At 41.6% G+C, this 23,611-nt stretch overlaps 1 protein-coding gene across 1 annotated transcript in view; it reads left to right on the forward strand.

Moving 5' to 3' along the window:
• The window catches only part of RAD51B (RAD51 paralog B), a 540,789-nt gene that overhangs the window by 470,132 nt on the left and 47,046 nt on the right, over positions 1–23,611 (forward strand). The window contains exon 5 of the mRNA XM_012656278.1: positions 19,782–19,885. Within this exon, the coding sequence (XP_012511732.1) occupies positions 19,782–19,885 (104 nt within the window). The remainder of the gene's footprint in view (positions 1–19,781; positions 19,886–23,611) is intronic.

Here is a 23,611-nt window from a genome sequence, read left to right on the forward strand (position 1 = left end):
CCCCTGGTTAGGACTGAGACATAGCACAAGACATCGTATGCCAATTTTTCCTTTTATGACCCTTCTAGTTTTCAATCTTCCTGCTCCCTGCCGGCCTCTGTCTCTCTTTAGTCCTTGGCCTTGATGCCTCAGGGTCATCTCTCCCATTGCCAAGTTGAACTGATGATTTGATCCCCACTGGGTGGACAGTGGATGGCATAGGGTACTCTATGAAGAGACACGGATGCTATTTCAGGCTTACAAGAGGAATGAGCTCCTGATGGTCACGGGGGCTAGTGAAAAATAGAACCCATCTTTTGAAACTTTCAATTCACCAGTGATCCAAGAGCTGCAAGGAACATGAAAGATCCTCTAATCTAAACACCTTGTTTTCTGAGGAAGACACCAAGACACAGAGGTGAAGAAACATTCAAACTAGTTAAGGCCATTCGCTGGGGCCTGTCCATTCAGTGGGGCCTGTCCATCTTGACCCATGCCCTTTCCCCTCCAGCCCAGTGCCCCAGTTCTGTGGACCTGTTGGTTACAACACAGCCCACAGCAAGAAACTCCTGCCCTGTCAGCAGAACGGCTTTACAAGCTGACATAGGACATGTGTACATTTGGAGTCAGGGGAATGGCTGAGTTTTAGTTCCAGTTCTGCCTCTGCTTTGTGGGCTTTGGCGAGTCACTTCTCCTTTGTCTATTTCCCCTATTGGTAAGGAGAAGATAATGAACCTTTCCACCTATCAGGCACACTTGAGTGTTATAAAGAATAATGAGGTGATATTTGTAAAGTGCTTTGAGCTGCTGGGAAAGAGGAGGGGTGAGCTCAGCAGAAAGCATTATTAGCTGGAAGCACTTATCAATTGAGCTGTTTAACAATAGTGGAGAGGAAGAATACTCAGAAATGAATTCCAGGGACTGGCCCTGCTTTGAATTTAGGAGGAGGATTAGTGGGGACCTAATAGGTATTCCACTTCTCCAGTTTCTTTAGTGTACCGTCAAACTAGGAAAGGTAATTACATTCTTCTATATTGGATTCAGCCTGGAGTTTCAATTGGGATGTCAAAGTGTGCTTGTCTTCTATTCTCGTACTGCGGCTGTGTTATGTCGTGATTGTTAGAGCCCTGGGCATCTTCTATCCCTTGGGGTAATTTCACTTAGGAGCTATACAAAGTAATTTCTATGCAGGGGCTGCTGGGCTGCTGTTTATAAGGTTGATTAGTGGAGCTTCTAAATCTAAAGCGCCTGGGGAGCAATTTGGCTGAAGCAGGGAAATGAAAGGCAAAGTCTTTATCATGGATGATCTTTTTCGACTGTGCTGCTCCGTGGGAATTTTCTCAGAACTCAGATGTATGCACAGTGCGATATGTGGGGCACCCTCTCTCACGTGGAAATGGAGGCAGGTGAAGGTGACTTTGCCAGGTCACTAAATATATTCAGAGCCCCTTTTAACTTCTTTACTCCCACTGAGGGTTAGATGAGAGATGTTTATGGGGGCCTGACATGTGTGGGGATGTTTCCAAATGATTATTCTGATGAGGGATCTGCGCCTCCAAAGCCGGTCCCTACTGTTTCAAGACCCTCAGCTCCGAGTTCAAGTCTCTCATTTTCAGGGCCAGGGAAGAAGAGAGAAAATGTTTTGAGCTTGTGTGGTCTCCATGGGTTGACTGGACAATTAGCCAGGAAGAATGTGGCTCTCTCCTTAGTGGGCAGGAGCAAGGCTAAATTTTATCATCATCTTCTGGAGGATGGAGGAAGAGGTCAAGATGTCATTGGGAACAATAATTTTTCTGATCAAAGTTATATTAAGGAAATTACACTGATTGCATCTTTGTCCATTGAAGTTTATGAGCCTCTTTGTAATCACTGCTTCCGCACACCATTCCTCTCCTTCCCCATTCTCCAGGCCTCCATCTGCAGGGGCTGTCAGGCTCTCCCCTCCTGGAAGGACAGGTCCCCCAGCTGGCCAGAGGGTCCTGTTCTAGTGCTGCTCTTTAATGACTTGGGAGTCTCCAATAACAATCCTCCAGTGTGGTATAGCCCCAAGCAATGAGCCCACGGGAGTCCCATTTTTTTTTGCCTGACCCACATATATACATGAACACACCCTGGGCACCAGAGACCTCTCTGCCCCTCCTCTCGTCCTGCATGCTGGGCAAGCCCACTTTGAATCCTGCACCTCTTTGGGGACTGACTCAGACCTCTTGAGACCGCCTCTTGGACTCCTTCCTGAGTCTGCCACCAACTTATTTTTGTGTTTTCCTCAGCAAATCACTTCTCTGCCCTGAGACTCCATGAAATGATATAAGATTTACTTGGCAGAATTCTCTGACCTTTTTCAAAGACCCAGATTTCTTGTTTATTGTAGTTTGAAGGTCTCAATCCTCTAAAAACATTTGGAATATTTTCTTCATTTCCCTATCCCAAGGTGTTTATTTTATCCCAGACATGCCTTCCCCAGTGGGTTTTCGGGGGAGGATGCTGAGACTCTGGGCCCTGGCTCCTGTCCTTTCCTTCACCTCTGCCAGGGCAGAGACCAGCGCTCGGCTGACCTTCCCAGGCCAGCCAGAAGAGAAGGCTGTGGACGCCCGCACGTCCCCACTGCTGCCCACTGTCCTTTCCCTCTGTGGCCACAGCTGCTTCTCCCCCCACCCCCGCCTGCTCTTTTTCTCAGTAAGCCTCAGCGCCAGTGCCCCAGTGAGCTGCTGGGAACAGAGGTCTGTCCCCTGCACTGGCCTCGGCTCCCCACACCAGAACATTCAGGCGTCAATGGGAAACAGCAAGATCTGTCAGCATCGCCCCTTTCTTCGGGGCTTTGAGGGCCACATTCTCCACGGCCATCTGTTCCCTTTCACCTCTCTGGACAATGTTGCTTTTTAAAGCCAGCGATTCTTCCTCCTTGATCCCCTCCTCTCCCGCCTCCCCTTCCTCTGTGCTCCCACCCTTCTTACCTCTCATCTCTCTGTTTTCCCAATCCTATGAAATTAGCCTCTTAAGATAAAACTTGCCCTTCTTTCATACAAAGCTGTTTTGCAGCCACTAAGGGTTTTAGAGTTTTTATTTTTACGTTTTTTTTGAAGTGAAGGCTTGCTACTTTTAAAGTCTGTGATTGTCATGGGGGTATTCTTTTGATAGAGAAGGAGAGGGAGGATAGAAAAACTTTTCAGTCGTGAAAAAGAAAATACAGAATAATAATGAGTTTTAGGTTCCTGCTGGCAGGCACTTGCTTCTTTAAAGAAGGGACCCCCCCTTTTTCTCCCTTGATGATCAGTTTAAGGAAATTTTTATGCTCTTGAGATCTCTCCACCATTTATTTTATTATTATTTTGTTGTTGCTGCTACACTGCTGTTGTGCTGTTTCTAATTTAGAGTCCAGACTGCTGTGGAGCTGGTACAGTGGTCCCTTTCGCCTTGAACAGAGCCACATAGTAATATAACTACAGAGGTGACTGAACTGCGGCAGGGAGTCCGTGGTGCCTTGTGGGTGAAGCAGGAGTCCTGGCTCAAGGAGTGACATGAAGAGGTGTTTGTCCCAGCACTGACCAGTGGCCAAGTGTGAAACCGTGGGCACCCCACCTTCCTTAAGGATAATCATAATAGAATCTTTTACTTCCAAAAATTCTTAACATATGATTCTTCTGTTTGTGCCATTACTTTGTTTCATAAACAAGATGAGTCTGTGGTAATGTCATGAAAACTTCATAGGCCATCCTGGGGTAAGGATGTTGTACTAATCCACTGTGAGGATCTAACTCAGCTGCTGACACGGGAAGTATTCAGAATGAGGACTCCCAGCCCTGGCTGCCTGTCAGCGTTGTTGGGCTAGAGCACAGGCCCTGGAGCCAGACTGCCGGAGTTTGAATCCTGTCTCTGCCTCTTACTAGCTGCACAAATATAGGGAAAGTTTTGTCATCTCTAACATGGGGGCACTGATAGTATCTTCTTCATATTGTTGTAGAGATGATTGAGAGATTTTTTATTATGTAAAGCACTTAGAACCGTTTCTGGCACACAGTAGATACTTGTAAATGTTAGCTATGATTATTGTCCCTCCCCCATCCCACAGCCACGTTACAGATGAGAAAATGGGCTCATGGGCTTTCTGCAGGGCTTTCTTATTCTCACATTTCCCTCCCGCTGCTTTATTTTTCATTGCAGAATTAACACTGATAAAAGAAATAATGTAATTATCAGTAGGATTGTAATGGTGATTAACATAGCAATTCTACTTAGAAATGTCATAAAATATAGAAACATCCAAAGATATAAAAAGATATACGATCATGCACTTCTGGCGAAGAAGACAAACCAGATGTGGAGATTATAGTTGTAGGAAAGCCAGTCATGATTTTGGCAACTGGGGTTACTTTACATATTTTCAGTCGGAGAAAATCTGGAGATTTATTTTTCTTTGGTATCAATTTCTAGAAACCTATCATATGACTAAGAGTTTTCCAACAATAGGGAGAGAACATTATTAAAATAGGCTTCTCTAGAAAGGCACAGATGACTCTGAATAAAAAATTGAGTATTACAATTTAATGAGGAAAAGAAAATGAATGGGGTGTCCAGAAAATAGAGGGGGTGTGAATTCCATAAGTTCTCCCGCCCAGAGAGGGGGACGAATGGTCACTGTTGTAATGCTTTCTGAATGGCTAAAAGAGACAATGAAAGGAAAAATAAGGAGCCAAACTACAGGGTTCAAATCCTGGCTCTGCCACTTGCCAGGTGGCCTTGGGCGAATCACTTTCTTTATAGCTCAGCTTTCTTCCCTGGAAAATTGGTATGATAATGGTACCTCCCTCACAGAGATAATGTATTTGAGGTGTTTAGCACCTAGAACATGCTAATTACCCCAAAATGTTACCTCATAATTCTTTACTGTAATATCTTATATGAACTGACGTCTGAGACGTGGGACACATTACACAAAGTTGGTGGTCTTAATCACTTTGCTGATGCTGGTCATTTTCAGTAAACCCATAGTTCTGTCCCATTTCTGGATAAACATTGGCCTTCGAGGAAGAAGGAAATTGCTTTGCTTAAGAATTCATATTTTGCAGATGTGTACTGACTGCCCACTGCCACCCAAACCAGTTCCCCTCAATTAAAATAACCCTGCTGGCGTCAGCACATTTTGTTCATCAGTTCCCTCTCCTGCCATGAGGCAGCTGCCTGAAAGTACTTGACTGTCTCCCTCTGGGACTGGGACTCTAGTGAGAAGGGATACTTGAGGAAGTTAAAACAAGGGCATCTCCATTGCTCAGGACCCCCACATGCTGGCAATCTGCACATTGTTTGGACCTTGAAACTTGTGAGCTATGAATTCCTGTCACAAACGGAGTTTCCTCCCCTCCCGTGGCCCCGATTTGTTGTGAGCCTTATGTTGGCATGGTGGCCATGGGGACATCCCTCATGTGAGTGTATGCCCCAAAAAGGAGAAGTGCAGCAGCTTCTCCTTGCCTTGACTCAGGGAGCCCAGATGGTCGAGGAAACGCAAGCTGTACTGCAGGACCTCAGCAGCCAGAGTGAATTCACCAGGGTGGGAAAAGGAAAACCCTTTGGGCCGTGATCTAAAACTCAGGGAGCCCAGGACCCTGGGGTTGCCTCCACCAAACTATTTAACATTCTCCTTTTTCCTCCCACCCCAGTCTCAGAGGCTGCAGGGGCAGCAGACACATGAGAGGCCAGCATTCCATTCCCTCCCACACGCATGATCTGTGCTGATTCCTATCAGGATCCTTCTCCTTCCCAAAGAGGCCGATGGAGATGGGGAGGGAGGAAAGCATAACAATAAATCTTCACACTCTGGACAAGGTGCTAATTAAAAGCATCATCCACGATGATGCACTCTCTGATGCCACAGGGAAGCAGCAGAGATGGCGGGATGGCAGACAGTTGTAGGCCTGTGCTCTGGGCCTAGCTCTGCCTCCAGCTAGGTGGGTTTAAGTGGTCAAGTCACTTCTCTGGCTATGAAATGGGAATAACGATTATACCCATGTCGAGGGATCAGAGGAAACACTGTAAGTTGAATACATCAAGTGCACTTATGCACGCTGGAGTTTTCAAAGCACCTCAGGGCTTCTGTCTTCTGCACCCGTTCCTGCTCTGTTCCTGTTCTCACTAAAGAAACAAAGGAGAGCTTGAACTCTGAAAGCTGAGCCATGTCTGGTGTCTTGAAGAAATGCAGGTCAAGGAGCATGATGAGGAGGGACCTTAATGAGGGTTTCTGAGCGAGGACCAGCCAAGCACCATCCTTGGCCTGTTTCATGCACAGACTGTCGGCTGGCCCTCCTGCACTAAGCCTTTCTGAATTAGTGTTTTGGGTGGCTCCTCTAACACTCCAAGCAGATGAATTATGGCAGTTCTAAAGAGCGTTTACATCTCTCTACCCTATTCCCCTTGGGAAGTAGGGTGGGGGATTAAGTCAGTCTTAAAAACTGGGCCAAAGGGCATTCTCCAGAATGATGTCTTCCAAGATGAAAAGATGTAGAGCCACATCACAAGATACTAGGTGGAGACTTTCTAATGCAAATGCATCCATGACAGTACACTGACTGTCCCTAGGGCCTGAGGAGTCTACAATTGCAAGCGAAACAGAGAATGCCTAATACATGATTTTTTCCAATGTTGGTGTATATAAGGCTCACCTGGGAGAGCTTTTTGAAAATGCAGACTCCTAGGCACCACCTCCAGAGATTTTTATTCATTAGGTTTGGGATGGGGCCTAGGATTCTGCATTTTTAAAAGTTAGCAGATGATTCTGATGAATAGGACACATAAGAGACAATGCCCTAGTAATTTCTCCAGAGAGCCAATCCTGTGTCCTGATTTTGTATCACTGACTCAGGCGATCTTTTAGGATAGGCTGAGCTATATTTTCACACTAATTTTTTTTTTTTTTTTGGTGGGATAGGGGTACAGCAGAGTTCAAACCTACAGAAAAGTTCCAGGAAAAGTACAATGAACTCCCTAGATACCCTTTACCTAGATTGTTAACATTTTGCTACATTTGTTTTATCTCTCTGGCATATTTTTGTGACCAATTTATCTTTATAATATTGTTGATTTTTTAATTATTTTTGCTGAACCATTTGAGAATAAGTTATAGATATCATAACCTTTCATCCCCAAATACTTAAGTATTTATCGTCTAAGAACAAGAACTTCTCTTACATAACCACAATACAATGATCTCACCAGGAAATTAGTATTGATACAATACTATTATCTAATATACTGGCAATATTCAAACTTTGCCAGGTGTCCCAGTAATGTACTCTATGGCAAATTTTTCCAGGATGCAGTCCAGGATTAGACATTGCATTTAGTTGAAATGTCTTTTTGCATTAATGGTTTTTTAAGCCACTGATGTTTTCACAGGAATATTTTTCTTCAAGAACATATTTCCTGATAAACAATAGCATTTCATTTCGTCTTCTGTCCTTACTGTTTGCAAAGAGCCAATGATCCAGTGTGGGCCTGAAGCAAGAGCAAGCTAACCCAGGCCCGGTGCTGCATCAACTAAGGCCTTAGGAAAGGACCTTTTCCCAGTCCCGGTTTGCCCTGTGAGCTGATTTCCCGAAGGCAAACCATATAACCGTTAGTGTGTCCCCTTGCTCTTCAGTCAAGCGGGTTCTCACCTGGCTTTCTCATTGTCCAAGCTACTTCCTTGGATATATAAAGCTACCAAATTACTTTAGTATATATCAAATCTCACTAGGAATAGTGAGTTATAAAGGATTTTACCCTTCCCAGCTCTCTCCAAAGGCAGCTCGCTGAACACTTCTGGGAGTGATTTTTTTTTCTAGCAATTAGGGGTATACCCAATCTGAGATCAGAATAAGCAGCTGTATTCCTTCTGCCTCAGCCAGTGTTGCCTGAAACAAATATCAAGTGGTCAAAAAATGAGATGATGACCATGTATAATACACAAAGCTTACTAGAATCCAGCTCTGGCATCCTGCTGCTGCCTCGGATTCTACAATGGGAGCAGGAAAGCCAAGCTCCTACCAGGTCCGCTGATTGGTGTGATCCAAGGAATTCACAGCAAGCAGATAGAGAGCATTGTAGAGGGGTGGGAAACAACATCATTTCGTGTAAGCATCTTCCTGGCTTATCTTGAATGAAACATAATTTCAAAAAAAAGTGCTTCAGATTTCTCTAAATGTTTGGGTTTTTGTTTTCTTTGTTTTATTTTGCTAGTGTTTACTTAAAGGAGGTATGTGTTTTCTATGATGAGTGAATTTATTTTTAATTAAAAAGTTCTTTTCAAAAGGTCAAAAGACTTAGCTACAGATCACCATTCAGGATATTTCCCTCCTTAAATAGAAGGTAACAAGAGGAAAGCTGTGTTACTGGAGAAAAGGTTCAGGGATATGACCTTCTGGAGAAGGTTGGGAACTAAGCTGGTGGGAGGAGATTGCTTCTTTCTATTCACTCTAGTACAGTTCTTCTTAAGCCTACTGTTGTTTTCCTAGCTACCTTTGAGGACCCTGATGATCGTCACTGCGAACAGCAGAGGAACCCTATGCTGTATCCCCTACAGAACTGTTTGGTTGGCAAATGGGCTGGTTTCCAGACTGATCCTTTTCTTATAAAGTGAGCATCCTCACCCCGATTCTGGACAGTTCCTACATGGTATCTCTATTGGGTGACCATACGTCTTGGTTTGTCCAGAACAATCCCAATTTATCTCTGTTATCCCAATATAATTATTAACATGTCCTCATTTCATTTTTAAAAGTGTCCTGGTTGGATGATAACTTACATGATCACTCTAACGCTCTGGGAAACTTGAAGTATTTTCTCTCCATACAAAAGCCGATGGAATTGTTTGAGTGACTTGTGCTAGTGCACAACAGTCTCTAGCCTAGTAATTAGCTCACCCCTGCCTCTGCCCCACCTTCCGCTGTGGAGGATGAATCCATCCCTACCTCTTACATTCCAGAGGTTCTGGTTGCCCCACCTTTTCCTGCCTTCTGCTTCACATTTCTTACCTTCCTCAATAATATATTTTACTTTGACTTGGGTTGGCCTAGGTGTGTTGTGCAAGTGGAGTCTCATCCACCCCTTTCACCTCTAGCCAAGAGACAATTGGGAATGAAATTTTCTGCTTTACCAAAGTGAAGCAGCCTTATTCTTTACCAGACCAGATGCCTTCCTCAGTGGGCAGATGGTATTGGGTGAGGCAATTAGTACATGGTTTTATGCTTCAGATCCTTTATTTGTAAATCTGAAAGAAGGCTAATAGTTTTAAAGTATTTTGAGAATCTCAAAACTAAAAAGATTATAAATAACAAAAGATTTTTTTTCTTCTAAAATGGTAGCACAGATACTGTGGTTACTTACTTAATACATAGAGTGTGGTCTCTGGGCCATGGCAGCTGATGGGTTTTTTCCAGTGCTCTATTTATAGAGCTAGGTCAGAAATATCACTTCCGTTGGAACTTGACCTATAGACCATTGTCAATTTTAGAGCCCCGAGGAAGTAGAGTGCACACTAAATACAGCTGGTTCACAGGTTCAGTTAGTGAACCATAAGCCCCCAAGGAAATTACTTTTGCTGGAGGATAGATGTCTGAGCCTGTCTCAATCTCTTTTATTTGATATCTTTGCCTTGTGGCCTCACGGAGCTTGTAGGTAATCTTGAATCTTTATTCTAAAAATAGCCTATTTTAGGCAGTCTCCCTCTTTTATAATCCATTCATCCTCTTCACCTTTGGTTGCTGAAATTCTTTCTGCATAGTATAGAACAAGAGCTGATAATCCAGAAACAGAAGTAACTTAAAACTAGTCTGGGAAATTTAGGAAAAGCAGATCTAAATTATTTCCCTACTTCATCTTTTTGTTGGGGGTAACCAAGATTCTCAGTCATTTCTCCAGTTCAGATGGATAATCCAATTTTGAAAACAAGCTGAAGCATGAAGTTTTAGTAAGTAGGATAGACTAAGAAAATCTTTAGTCTGGAGAGAAATCTGCTATCAGGAAAAGGACCACATGTCTGTACTCTCTTCAGGCGTAAATGGGTGCTGGGTAGGGCACAGCAATTCAAAGACAGCACATGGAATAGAGCATTCTCAAACTTCCTGGAAAAAGTGAGGTTCTGAATGAGGAACTAATTTCTCGCCATCAAAATATGATAGACTCAGAGTTTTTTAGTACAGGCAGGAACTTTTGAAATCATTTTGAACAACCCCTTCTTGTCATGGATGAGGAAACTGAGGCTTAGCGAGGTGATGTAACTGGTCATTTCCAAGGCCTACTCTGATGTTCTTTGTTACACGACTCTCCTCCTCCCACCTGGTCTCATTAAAAGCCCTCAGCTGAGTCAGAAATAGACCTGCAGGGTCCTACCTTCCAGCTGCAGCTGACCATGCGCTATCATGCATTACACAGAACATGCTTCAGGACGTGGGGACAAGAGATAAGAAACTTACCTAAAGTCAGTTCCAGTGGCAACATACCATCTGCTTCCCTGGATTTATTTCAGTCCTGAAAACATTTACAGGTATTTTTATTCCTTTTTTCAAATTTCCTCTTTCTAGTCTCAGTAAGTTGCCTTTCATCTGAAGGGAGAGGAGGGACCAAATATCCAGAATATCCAGTCCTCCAAGGCCATGAACTTTTACTTCCCCTCTGTTCCTATTCTGGGAGTCATTGCTTTGGTTTTTTTTTTTTTTTTTTTTACTCTTTTTTTTAACATGGAAAAATCTATTCTTTTAAAGTCAACCCTTTCGCTACAGGGCAAACATTTTTCTGTTATGCACTAGAGATTCTGTTTGACCTCCCAGAAATTCTTGGCACGGGAGTCATAAATTGAAATGTTTTCAGAGAAGGAGCTTTCTCATTAAAGGCTCCCCAAGAGGCCCCTTCTAAATACTGACACAGGTTGGTACCAGAAGTCCATTACCTTTTTGGAAATCAAGGATACCTAGCAACCTGGTTATCCTCCTCCAGTCTCATTGCACGAGGGCTACACCCCATGTGTACAGAGCAGGGAGAGAGCTCCTTGCCTGTGAGAAATTTGTCTTCATAACCAACTCCCACTCCAGATGAGTAGGGAATTGGATCCAAAAGATAGTAGTCATGAAAGATATTTCAGAATCCAAATCCTGTTGTTTTAACTGTTTCATAACTAAGCTTTACTATCTTGCCTCATTATTCACAGAATAAAAAATGTAGAAGATGCTGATTAAACTTTTCTTCCTAGAATTTCATCTTCAGTGTTTGATCATTATTGTTCCTGTCATTTACACATATCAAGTGTCTTCATCTAAGGGTCACTAAGAACTTTTGGTTGCCTGGAGGCAAGAATTATTATTCACATTTTACAGATGGGTTAGCAATCACAGAAAGGGAACAAGCTTTGACTTACCTAAAAGAGTCTCTGAGAGAGTGGGGAATGAATGTTCCCACAGTCTTTTATAGAGAGCCCTGACTTCAGTGTGAATAAATTAGATTTGCTCTATGTAGCTTACCCAGATACATCTACAGGCTCAATCCTGTGACAATGAAAAATCCTCAAAACTGAAAATATTTTCAAAGCTCAGTTCATTTATTTGATTTTCATTTGTATTGGAATTAACCAGATTCCAGACAATGAAGTCATACTGCCTTGGCAGGTCTAAATATCACAATCATCAAAAAGGAGAGAGAGGGAGAGAGTGCCCCAGTTTTTAGTACTTCTATTTCAAATGAGCATAGATAAAATTCACTTATCTGTTTCCTGACCAATTAGGTCATTGGGCAGGAAATCACCTTTTCTGAAAAGCCAGTAAGCAGATTCCTCCTACCTTAAGTTTCTCATAAACAGCACTAATGTTCATTTATGCCAGCTGTCTCATAGGAATGCTTGAAAGTCAAAAGACTTAAGAGACCACTAAGTTTTCTAGTTGAAAATAAGGTTACAAGTTTATAGTAACTGATAGCTTCCCCACCTCCCTCTCTCAAGTGACCCTACCACTGTAATCACCCTTCAATTGTTTTTCTATATTTGAGGCCCTATTAAGTGAAATAACTTTCCAATCCCGACCAGATTTTTAAGCCTCTGACCAGAGAGGGTCAGTTCGAGGCCACCTGATTTGCATGAATCCAGCTGCTGGGCCAGTTGAGCGAGGTTAAATCACTTGCCGAGGCAGGGTATGTGCTGTCTTTCTGGAAACCCCTTGCCCGGGGTTATCGCTGTACATCAGAACAGAGGAAGCCGAGTGTGGAGCCTGAGTGACTTGCAGAGTTCAGATGAGTGATAAGGCCCTCACAACACACCTCCCGGAGATGGGCCTGTGGGCTCTCAGGCCTTTCCTAGGCCCCTGTGGGCTGGCAGAATAGCAGGTTATTTGACTTGAGAGACGTGATAAGCTCAGAGAAGGCTAATTGGAGTAGTGGTTAAGACTCAATTGGCCTGGTTTCGAACCCTGGCTGTGTTCTTAGCCAACCATGTGACCCTGGGAGAGGGACTTAATTTGTCACAGCCTCAGTCTGTCAATAAGGATGATAATATTACCTACTTCGTAGGGTGTTGTGAGGATCAAAGAAGATGTAACTAAGAGATGAAGCTCAAACAAGACGTAAGCCCTCCCTATATAAAGGGCTCACATAGTGCCTAGCATACTCGTATAGTACCTTAAAAATATTTTCTTTTATTGTCATTAGCTTTCAAGACCTTGCTATTATTACTCTTGTGGTAGGTTAATGTTTATAAGCACACTTGAAAATATATCTCCTCAAGCTTACGCATTTAAGGTTTCCATTGGAAACTTTTCTATGGGCATTTGCACTCATGGCCCTTTCTTAGGATTTGAGTTTACCTGTCTAGAAAACAGCAAAGCATACGGGTGCTTTTTTATACTGTTCTCATTGGTTTAGCAACATGGAGCTCTTTAAATAGTCACTACCGGCCCAAATGTGGCTCTGACCTCTGAAGACATCCTGTGTCTTCCTTTAGACCTGAGAAACTCCTACAGTTTATCGCCAAAAAAAAAAAAAAAAAGTACTTAACTACTTAGCAACTCCTAATTATTCACTTGTAACTTTTTCTTGGCAAACTTTAAAGATCAGCTTCACTTTATCCTATCACTTAGCAGGCATCTAAGCAACTAGCTTCTAGAGTTTACTTGAAAAATGTAAACCTTTTAACTTTAGCTAAGGCAATAGAGAATTAAGAATGCAAATCTACTGCTAAAACAAGTATATGATATGCTTCAAACGTTAGTGGAGATAACTTATTAATTAGTCATTTAATCAGTATTTATAAGCATCCTCTGTGTCTCAGACCTTGTACTAAGTGATTCAGGCATGCTTGCATAAATCAGACATTGACTCGGCCGGTGTTCTTACACAGTCATGCACGGCTTAACAACAGGGATACATTCTGAGAAACGCATCTTAAGCAATTTTGTCATTGTATAAACATAGAGTATACTTACACAAACCTAGATGGTATAGCCTGCTACACACCTATGTAGGCTATATGGTATAGTCTATTGCTCTTGGGCTACAAACCTAGACAGCATGTTACTGCTCTGAATACTGTAGGTAACTGTAACACATGGTATTTCTATATCTAAACATTTCCAAATATATAAAAGATGAAAAATGGTACATATGAATAGGGCACATAACCAGCAATGGAGCTTACAGGACTGGAAGTTGCTCTGGGTGAGTCTGTGAGTGAATGTGAAGGCCTTAGGACGTTACTGTACACTACTGTAGATTTTATAAACACTGTACTCTTAAGCTACACTGAATCCATAAAGAATATTTTTCTTTCTTTTATAATAAATTAACCTTAGCTTAATATAGCTTGTTTACTTTATAAACATTTTAATTTTTTTGACTTTTTGATTCTTTTGTAATAACACAGCATAAAACAAACATCACCCAGCCACACGAAACTTTTTTTTCTTTATATCCTTATTCTGTAAGCTTTTTTTCCCTATACTTAAGATTTTTTTAACTTTTTAAACCTTTGTTAAAAACTAAGACACAAACACACACATTAGCCTAGGCCTATACAAGGTCAGGCCTACATCAATGTCACTGTCTTCCACCTCCATATCTTGTCCCACCAGAAGGTCATTAGCAGCAATATCATGCATGGACCTGTCATCTTGTGTGATAGCAATGCCTTCTTCTGGAATACCTCCTGAAGGACCTGCATGAGGCTGTTTTATGGTTAACTATTTTTTAATAACTAGAACAAGTATACTCTAAAATAATGATAAAAAGTATAGCGTAGTAAATACATAAGCTAGTAACATAGCTGTCTATTATCATTATCAAGTATTATGTACAATACATGATTATACTACACTTTTATATCACTGGCAGTGCAGTCAGTTTGTTTATACCAGCATCACCACAAACACGTGAGTAATGGGTTGTGCTATGACGTTACCATGGCTATAATATCACTAGGCAACAGGAATTTTTTAGAACCATTATGTTATGGGACCACTGTCATATATGCAGTGTGTTGTTGACCTGAATGTTGCTATGCGGTGCATGACTGTATATTAAGGGTGATAAGAAAAGCACGTAAATAATATACCACAGGATAGAAAATGGCAGTAATGTAAGAAAGTAAAATAATGTATTATGGAAGTTTAGAGGAAGAAGACATTATTTCTGTGAAGATTAGAGAAATTGGCATGTAGGAAGTGGCATTGAAGGCGGCGTCGATTTTGGACAATGGACATAGAGAAGTTCCAGATGAGGAGGGGACATAGAGAAGAAGTAATTAAATTGGAGCAAAGGTATGTGAAACAAGAGTGGAGGGAAGAAGTGTGGGGCAGGTGGGGCACAGGGTAGAAGGCCCTTGAATGCCAATGTTAGGAATTTAGAATTCTCTGAAGGCACTTGGGAGCCATTGAAAGTTTTTGAGCATGCTGCTTGTAAGTGGCAGGGGAGTGCATAGGTGTGTGCTTGGAGCTGGTTAATGAGGCAGTAAAATAGAGGATGGGCTTTAGTAGGGAGAAACTGACAGCAGCGTGGACACCAGATTTAAACAACTAAAGCAGTTGCCCCCAGGTGAAAGCTATGTGGGCCTAAGGATGGGGAAGAGGATTGGAGGGTAGGGAATGGACATGAGTGGGATTTTACCGTTAAATCAATAAGACCTCACAATTTATTGGAAATAAGGAGCATGAAAGGAGGAGAAATTTAAAAATGGAGCTGAGATTTCAAAACAGATTAACTGGAAGTCCAAAAGAAGGAACAAAGAAGGAGCAGTGAATTTATGTGGGAGGATAAGAGCTTAATTTGAAGATATTGAATTTACGGTACCAAAATTCATGATGTCAGGCTTACAGTTCTTACGGTGGAAAATGGGGGTCAGGTGCTCAGACAAGTCAGAGATTGAGACAAAGATGTAGAAACCATCCACATGGGGATGTCATCCTCATCAACAGTGAGGCCATGCCATGTTGAGCTGACATTGCACATTTGATGGGAATAAGGCTTATCTAGCTCACAATCATGTTTATTTATGTGCTTTTAAAACTTTAAAAATGTAAAAATTAAGCCAACATTTTAAAATCAGGAGATTATACTTAAAATATTGATTTCTGTTTTTTTCTTTCAAAAATCAAAAGATGTAACTATGAATTTGCATTGCCATGTGACAACAGCAAGCTAGAGCTGAACAGAAGCTGCCCCCTTGAGATCCTGGAGGAATTCTAGAATTCACCACAGTTCCCACTACCTCCCATCATCTCCTAGGGCTTTAAGATTAAAAGTCAGTTGCTAAATCTAAAGAGATAAAAAGTAAATGAATGGTTGCCTAGAGCTCCGGGCAGGCAGGGAATGGGGTGCTGGGGGCTGATGGCCAATGGGCATGGATTTCTTTTCAGGGTGATGAAGTGTTCTAACGTTGATTGTGGTCATGGTTGAACAGCTCTGTGAATATGTTAGGTCACTAAATATGAAGTGTCCTATTTCAGATCAAAAGTGTAGTTTATTATATCTCAAACAAGCAGCAGTACAATTAATCAAAGTATGTGCCTAAACTATCAACACAGTTTTGCTATCTTAACAGTAGCTTGTTTATGCCAACAGTGAAGAAGCCTGGAGAGTGAGTGGCAATGAAATCGTGAAAGGCATTTTCCATAACTTGTTGAGAATTGAATATTTTTCCTGGCAAGAAGTGGTCCAAAATCTGGAAGAAGTGGTAGTCAGTTGGTGCAAGGTCTGGGGAATATGGTAGATGACAGAGAGTTTCCAAGTCCAGTCTCTATAGTTCGGGCAGCGTTGTTTATGCAACATGTGGTCGAGCGTCATCTTGCTAGAGGATTGGCCTGTCTCTGTTGACCAATCTCAGCTACTTAAGTCTCTGTTGACCAATCTCAGCTACTTAATTGCAAGCATCCTCATCATTTCATCCAGTTGGTTGCAGTAGACATCCGCTGTAATCAATTGACAGGTTTCATGAAGCTATAATGGATAATACCAGCACTGGACCACCAAACAGACATCATTAGCTTTTTCGCATTAATATTCGGTTTTAGACTGTGTTTCAGCATTTCACCTTTATACAACCATTGTGCCGAATGCTTGCAATTGTCAAAAAGAACCCATTTTTCCATCACACATAACAGTATGGTGTAGAAATGGTTCACCTTTATGTCATGACAGCAAAGAAGGGCAAGCTTTGAGATGATTTCTCTTCTGATGCCCATTTAATTAATGCAGAGCCCATCTATCTAACCTCTTTACCTTGCCGATTTGTTTCAAATGGTCCAATATTGTTGGAATAGTAGCATCAAACTTTGCTGCTAATTTACATGCAGGTTGAGATGGATTCGCTTCCACTACAGCTCTCAGCTCACCATTATCCACCTTGGTCTCAGGTTGCCCACGTGGCTCATTTTCAAGATTAAAATCACCAGAACAGAACTTCTCAACCCATCAACATACTGTGTGTTCATTAGCCACATCCTTCCCAAACACTTCATTGATATTTCAAGCTGTTTGAGCTGCATTGGTTCTACAACAGAACTCATATTTGAAAATAACACGAAATTTTGACTTCTCTATCCATGGTTTCACAAAAATTACTCTAAAAAAAATTTGAAAGATAATCAGAAGCCAAACCATGTGTTTGAAAGACTGAGGATATACCTTCACAATAAAAATAAAACAAGTGTCAAAGTGAAATGTCAGAGATATCAACTGTCAAACTTGGTACTTAAGGAAATTGGACATTTTATATTTAATAACCTTAAGAGTAAAAGCTGTTGAACTGGCTGGGCACGGTGGCTCACGCCTGTAATTCTAGCACTCTGGGAAGCCGAGGCGGGCGGATTGTTTGAGCTCAGGAGTTCGAGACCAGCCTGAGCAAGAGCGAGACCCCGCCTCTACTAAAATTAGAAAGAAATTAATCAGCCAACTAAAAATGTATAGAAAAAATTAGCCGGGCATGGTGGCGCATGCCTGTAGTCCCAGTTACTCGGGAGGCTGAGATAGAAGGATCACTTGAGACCAGGAATTTGAGGTTGCTGTGAGCTAGGCTGACGCCACAGCACTCACTCTAGCCCGGGCAAAAGAGTGAGACTCTGCCTCAAAAAAAAAAAAAAAAAAAAAGCTGTTGAACTATACACTTTAAATAGATGGATTGTGTGATATGTGCATTGTCTCAATAAAGCTGCTTTTAAAATTGAAAATATCGTTGCTGTTGCCCTTGCAGTACTGGTTTTCTTACAGCAGAAAATATTTCTCTGTCAACATGTCTCTATCAAAAAGGAGAAAATGAAAGGTAGACTGAGAGGATTGTGAATTTCAAGAAAAATGAAAAAGACTACATCTCTTTGTAGTAGGAAAGAATTTCTGCATATTAATATGCAAACACCTGTTCTCTTTATTAATGTACATTACTTTCCTAGCCATTGAAAGCACTTGATAAGAGACAGGAAAAAATGTGGTCATGCCCAACTCCTTGAGGTCTACCCACAACTAAGAAGAGAGAGAGAGAGAACAAAGGCAGTGAAGGGAAAGGAGTAATCAACGTGGTAAAAGGAGAAGTAGAAGAAGCCAATAGATTGGATGCCAAGGAAGGGGAAGCTTTGTCAGCTGCTGACAAGAGGTCAAGGAGGATGAGGACAGAGAAGTCAGGAGGTCATGGGAGACCATCCAGCAAGAAAGCCAAGAGTGATGAGGCCAGAGGGAGGTGCAGAGACCCAGAATGCATTATTCAGGAGTTAGCATTTTATCTCAGGCATAGACTACTGAAGGATTTTTAAGTGGGGGAATGATGTGATCAGATCAGAACAATGTAGATCATTTGTTTTCACATTAATTTGTGCATGTTTTGAATTGCATGCATGATGAACCAAGGTCACCTCAAGTTTTATTCTTCCCTATGCTAAGTTCTCCTTCAGTCTGAAATCATCAGGCTTGTTGAGACCCCAGTTATTGATTTCCATCTAATTCATTCCTGTACCTGCTTGAACCAGGAAATATATATGTGGTTGGTGTTTTCTGACCCACGGGTTCCCAACCTCAGCACTGTTAGATTTTGGGCTGCATAATTCTTTGTCGTAGGGTGCTAGCCTATGTATTATAGGATGTTTAGCAGTGTCACCAGCCTCTACCCTCTAGATGCCAGTGGCACTCTCAGTTAAACATTGCCGATGAAATCACCTCTAGCTAAGAACCCTGAACCACATTTGTCTATTGTGGCATTTGGGCCAAGGAGCTTAAGGCCATGTGCTGTTGGTAGAACACGCTGAAATGTGTCTGGCCTGGGAAAGAGGGCCAATTTCTACTCCACACTGAGGGGTGCGAATCAGATGTTGCAGTGAGGACACAACAAATGAGAAACTCAAGGCCTCATTCTGTTTCAGCTAATTCAGTGGACTTCAGCCTCCTCTGTACTTAGTCACCTCATTGAAAAGATATGATTTCTGCAGACTAAACATCCAACTTTGCCCCCCTAAGGCTAAGATTCCTGCCATGGCCCATAGCCAAAGTGGACACAGGATTTCTGAGGCAGCTTCAGGATGTGCTAGATATGATAGTGGGAGCTGCCTTCTACGTGGCAGGACTTGGGAGCTTGCCTCTAAGAAGACAGTGGGAGCACAATGGTTTTCTCCTAGTGCTGTCAAGAGGGATCAGTAAAGCTTGGAGATGTAAGATAGTAGCTGAAGAGCAACTTGGAGTTGACTAGGATCTCAGATAAAGTTTTACTTCAGATCCTCCCCTTATAGGAAAGTCTTAGCAGGTAAAGGAATGCTTCTCTTGGAATAAGGATGTCTAAAACAGATTAGATATGAAACGTTGAGATCTTCCAGATTCCTCTCCTGGGTGTGTGTATACAGGGCTGAGAGAACAAAGGAATTTTATATGTATATGCTGCCATTTCTATATTGATAAGGAAAATTGAGTTAAGTCTCTTATCAAACTAAAAATATCTAACAACTCTATTAAACTGAGACTATTTCATAACCAGCTCTTATTCTGTGGAGCAGCATTATACCTTTCTGCCATGGATATTGAGTGGCTTGATTTATTATTAACAATGGCTCCAAGCTGCCTTGCCATACAACCTCTTGTTGATATATACCTCTGTTATTGTTTAGTCCAGTGGTGGTCACTTTCACTGAGCCGAAGGAAACCCATGCTGGTTTTTATTTTTAGTCTCATATTCCTTAACCCCTCTCCTTCTTCTCTAATTCATCAACTTCCGTGGTAATGAACTAAGCCTCCAAGTACTCTGTGAGCACTGAGTAATGCGTGGACTTGATGTCAAATGCCATCATCAGAAAGGGCATCCATAAATATGATTCTGCCCTGTTTCATTTCAGGCACTTCTGAATCTGGTTGTGTGACAGCTGCACTAGGAAACACCTGGAGTCACAGTGTGAACACCCGGCTGATTCTCCAGTACCTGGATTCAGAGAGAAGACAGGTGAGTCCCTTGGCAGTGTTCTGTGTGAAGGTCGGCAATCTGAGCATCTTCTGAAATTGTTGGCCACATTGTTGGTCCTTGGCCAGCACTGGCAAGGTGGGCATAAAGAAACCAGCATCCCTGCTTGCTCCAACGCAATGGGGAGACAAATCACACACAGGAAAAAAATATAAGAAGAGATCTCATAGAGTTAGCATTCTCCCAATACTCGCAAGTGACTAAAGACCACACCTTTAGGGATCTCGAATTCTCCATGTCTAAATGATGATTTCACTTAGATGATATTTGTTGAGGACTAGATAATTTGTGTATAAATTAAATAGTGATGGTGCTTTTTCTTGGGGTATGTATGCTTTGAAAAACCTTAGGCTAGACAGATCTTGCCAAGCAAATAAACTATTCCACAGTTACTGGGTACTTTTACATTAATGCGCAAGCTTGTAGTTTAAAGTACTGAATGATGCTAGAGAGACCTTCAAAAGAATGATGACTTTGTCAGAGCTCCCTATTATGGCTTCTATCCTGACCTCACGTGACAATCTCCCCACTTCCATCCAGGAAGGCGACCTTTCTATTCCTTTTTGAATCTTCTCTCCCCACTACAAAGAAAGAGACACCACTGTCTGACCCCTTTGGTAAAATATTTCATAATCAGGAAATTTTTTTTCCTGATGTCTAACATCAACTTTTTCCTGCTGTGTAAACACATGCAATCACTTGCAAGCAGGAGCAAAAAGATGGAGTGATTGTTCTGATTTTTTGGATAGGACAGAATTCAGAACCCACATTTGCCCATCTTGCTAAATATGTTAATATGTCAAATTAAAAAGGCATGAAATATTGCACTGGTCATCCTTTGTGGAGGAGATGGTGGGAAGGGTGTTGCTGCCTTTACCTGCATTAGGTAAACTGGTTCTTTTTTGAGGAGACAGGAATCATCAAAAACAACATGAGCTATTATTGCCTGTTCCGGGCATAACTTTCTGCATACCGTTGGTTACAGACCAGAGGATTCTTCTTGGTTTGCTTGGTGATCAGGTCAGCCATCTCCTGAGAAGATGAGGCTGCTGGTTTCCTTTCAGGGAAACATTCTTGAGTATTCGTGGATTCATTACCTCAGTGGTACCTTTTCCCTGATGATTCGAGTATCTTGGGCTCTAAATCCATTACTTCTCTTTTTGGTGAAACATATTCAAAAATATTTCTGGAAAACCTAATAACCTTCAGTTTGTACTCTAGGTAGTAAATCATGTTAAATAAACCTTGTTTTAGCTTTCAGATCATTAAGGATTGTCAAGCACTGCTATCTAAACTCTGTTAGAGGAAGCAAAATTCCTTGTGAATCAGCGTTGAGTCATTCATTTCCATGGATCCTTGACCTACTCCTTGAAAACTTGTAGTTTATCTCTGTTTTAGATTTTAGATAGCATTCTTACCATAACACACTGGTTTTGTGATTTGGTCTATTATATATGGTAGCATGGATTCAAGGCTCCCAGATTCTAGTTTTATAAATTCCAGTTTGAATGTATAAGTAAATAAAGAATTGAGAGTTACATTTTAATTTTCCTTTTGTTTTAATAAATTAACCAGTGTCAACAGGAAGTGGCTGGTAGGACAGACGCTATTAATATTATTTTATGTCTCTTTGGTGACTGGAGGATGTTGATGGCTCTTGGCTCTTGGCTCTTGGCTGGTAAGGTCAAAGGCAGGACACTGGTCACAGGAAGAACCAGGAGCAAAGTGTGGATGCATCGGTGATAGTCTATCAACTCATATCCTCTTAGATGGGTCAGTGGTGTTATCTTAATTTACAGAGAACAACATGATATTATCATTACTAATCAATCAGAAGCAGACTTAAATGTCTTTGAATCATGTTTTCAAACAATAATTAGAAATTAATGTAAAATATAACCAGTGTTAAAATGGCCAACTCAGGGAAAGAACATATATTTAATCAATCTATAGAAATAGGCATGCCTTGTGGGACCAGTTGTTAAATTTGCAGCCTAATATGAGGATAAAGTTTGATATACAAAATATGTCTCTATCTGATGACCTTATCTTGCCTTAGCAGAGGGTTTACTTAGTGATTCTCTGAGTCTTTCCTGTGATCTTATTTCATGACAATCTATAAAAGCCATGTGAAGATAAGCCTTTTCTGGGATACATGCACAAAAGAATAACGCTAGCCTTTAAGGTAATTGCACCAAATAATACTTTCTTATAACATTACTTAGTAGGAGAACATACCTGGATCATTCTAGGGTAATCAGACCTCCAGGACACCAGCCACTTGGAAAAGATACTAGGTATAGTTTTTTTCTATTGGTTTTTTTTTTTTCTCTCCCAATGTACAAGCAGAGGCCACTACACCAAAGGATCAAGGTTATGGGATGAGGATTATGTTTTATCCCGTTTCTATGATATTGAGCTCTACACCAGGACTCTTGAATGTGAGGCTTAGCCTGAGATCACAGGCCTGGAAGGGGATCAGGTCAAGCTGCGCAGATCTTTGAGCCGATTAACCCAAGAGCTGAATTGTGTAGTCCAAGGAAAGGCGTCCTCCCTGCCTGATTATTTTCTTTACACCCTGGAAACTTTGTAAAATTATATAACCAAGAAAGAAATCTCCTTATCAGGGCACAAGCCAAGTTAATTCTCTTGTTTATTCTGCATCAGTGTTTGCAAAAACCCTCTTAAGAAGCTGGGAAACATTTTCTTTTGGACTAATTTAGCTTTTTTTCCATTTGACTTTTATTTACTCTTTTCCAGCTCTGCTTCAATCCTACCCCACCCTTTCTGCAACATTTTTATTCTTACCAAAGACATGTCCTTAGGGCAGAATTAAAATGACCTCTACTAGGTTTTGTTGTTATTGTTGTTTTAAATCATCAAAAATATGTTTTGGTCTACCCTATGCATGGCATGGGGATACAAAGAAGTAGAAGACACAGCTCCTGCCCCTGGGGTCCTCTGGTCTAGCACGGAAGATCATACACACACACGCACACACACACACACACACACACACACATATATGTACACACACTCGCTCATGGGTAATCAAAATGCAGTGCAGGAGTTAAAGAACAAACTATACTGAAGTACTATCACAAGGCAGTGTTTCATTAATTATCTAATGAGTGGTTAAAACTAACCGCTTTGAATCCAAAGGAAGGTAGAATCAGCAGCAGCATATTAAGTCTTTTCAGGAAGAGGTGGGATTTGAGGACCACCTTAAAATCGATGCTTCTCAAACCCGGCTGCACTTTAGCTCATCACAAGACATTTATATAATACTAATGCCAGGGCCCCTCCCTGACCCATCAAATCAAAATCTCTGCCCATGGGGCTGGGCATCAGTGTTTATTTTATTTGTAAAATTCCCCCAAGTGATTTCAGTGTGCAGCCAAGGTTGAGAACCTCTGCCTTAAATAACAGGTAAAATTTGGTTAGTCAGAAAGGGGAGGTGCTGGGGTGGGGCGAGCGGCAGCAGAGGAAGAGCAAGAGGGCAGTCTACATCGTCAGAGGGCGCAGGCTGAGTTTTGCCTTGGAACAAGAGCAAAGGGTTTGGGCACTCATTCATTTGACAAACCTTTATTTAATCATCTCTTCTCTGCTAGTTACTGTGCTAACTAGATGCTAGAGACTCAAAGATAAGTAAGAGATGGTTGATGCCCTCTGATCGTTCACAGCCTGCTTGGGGAATCAGATAAACAT

The sequence above is a fragment of the Propithecus coquereli genome, unplaced genomic scaffold (genome assembly GCF_000956105.1).
Source record: "Propithecus coquereli isolate 6110/MARCELLA unplaced genomic scaffold, Pcoq_1.0 Scaffold5, whole genome shotgun sequence".
NCBI lineage: Eukaryota > Metazoa > Chordata > Mammalia > Primates > Indriidae > Propithecus > Propithecus coquereli.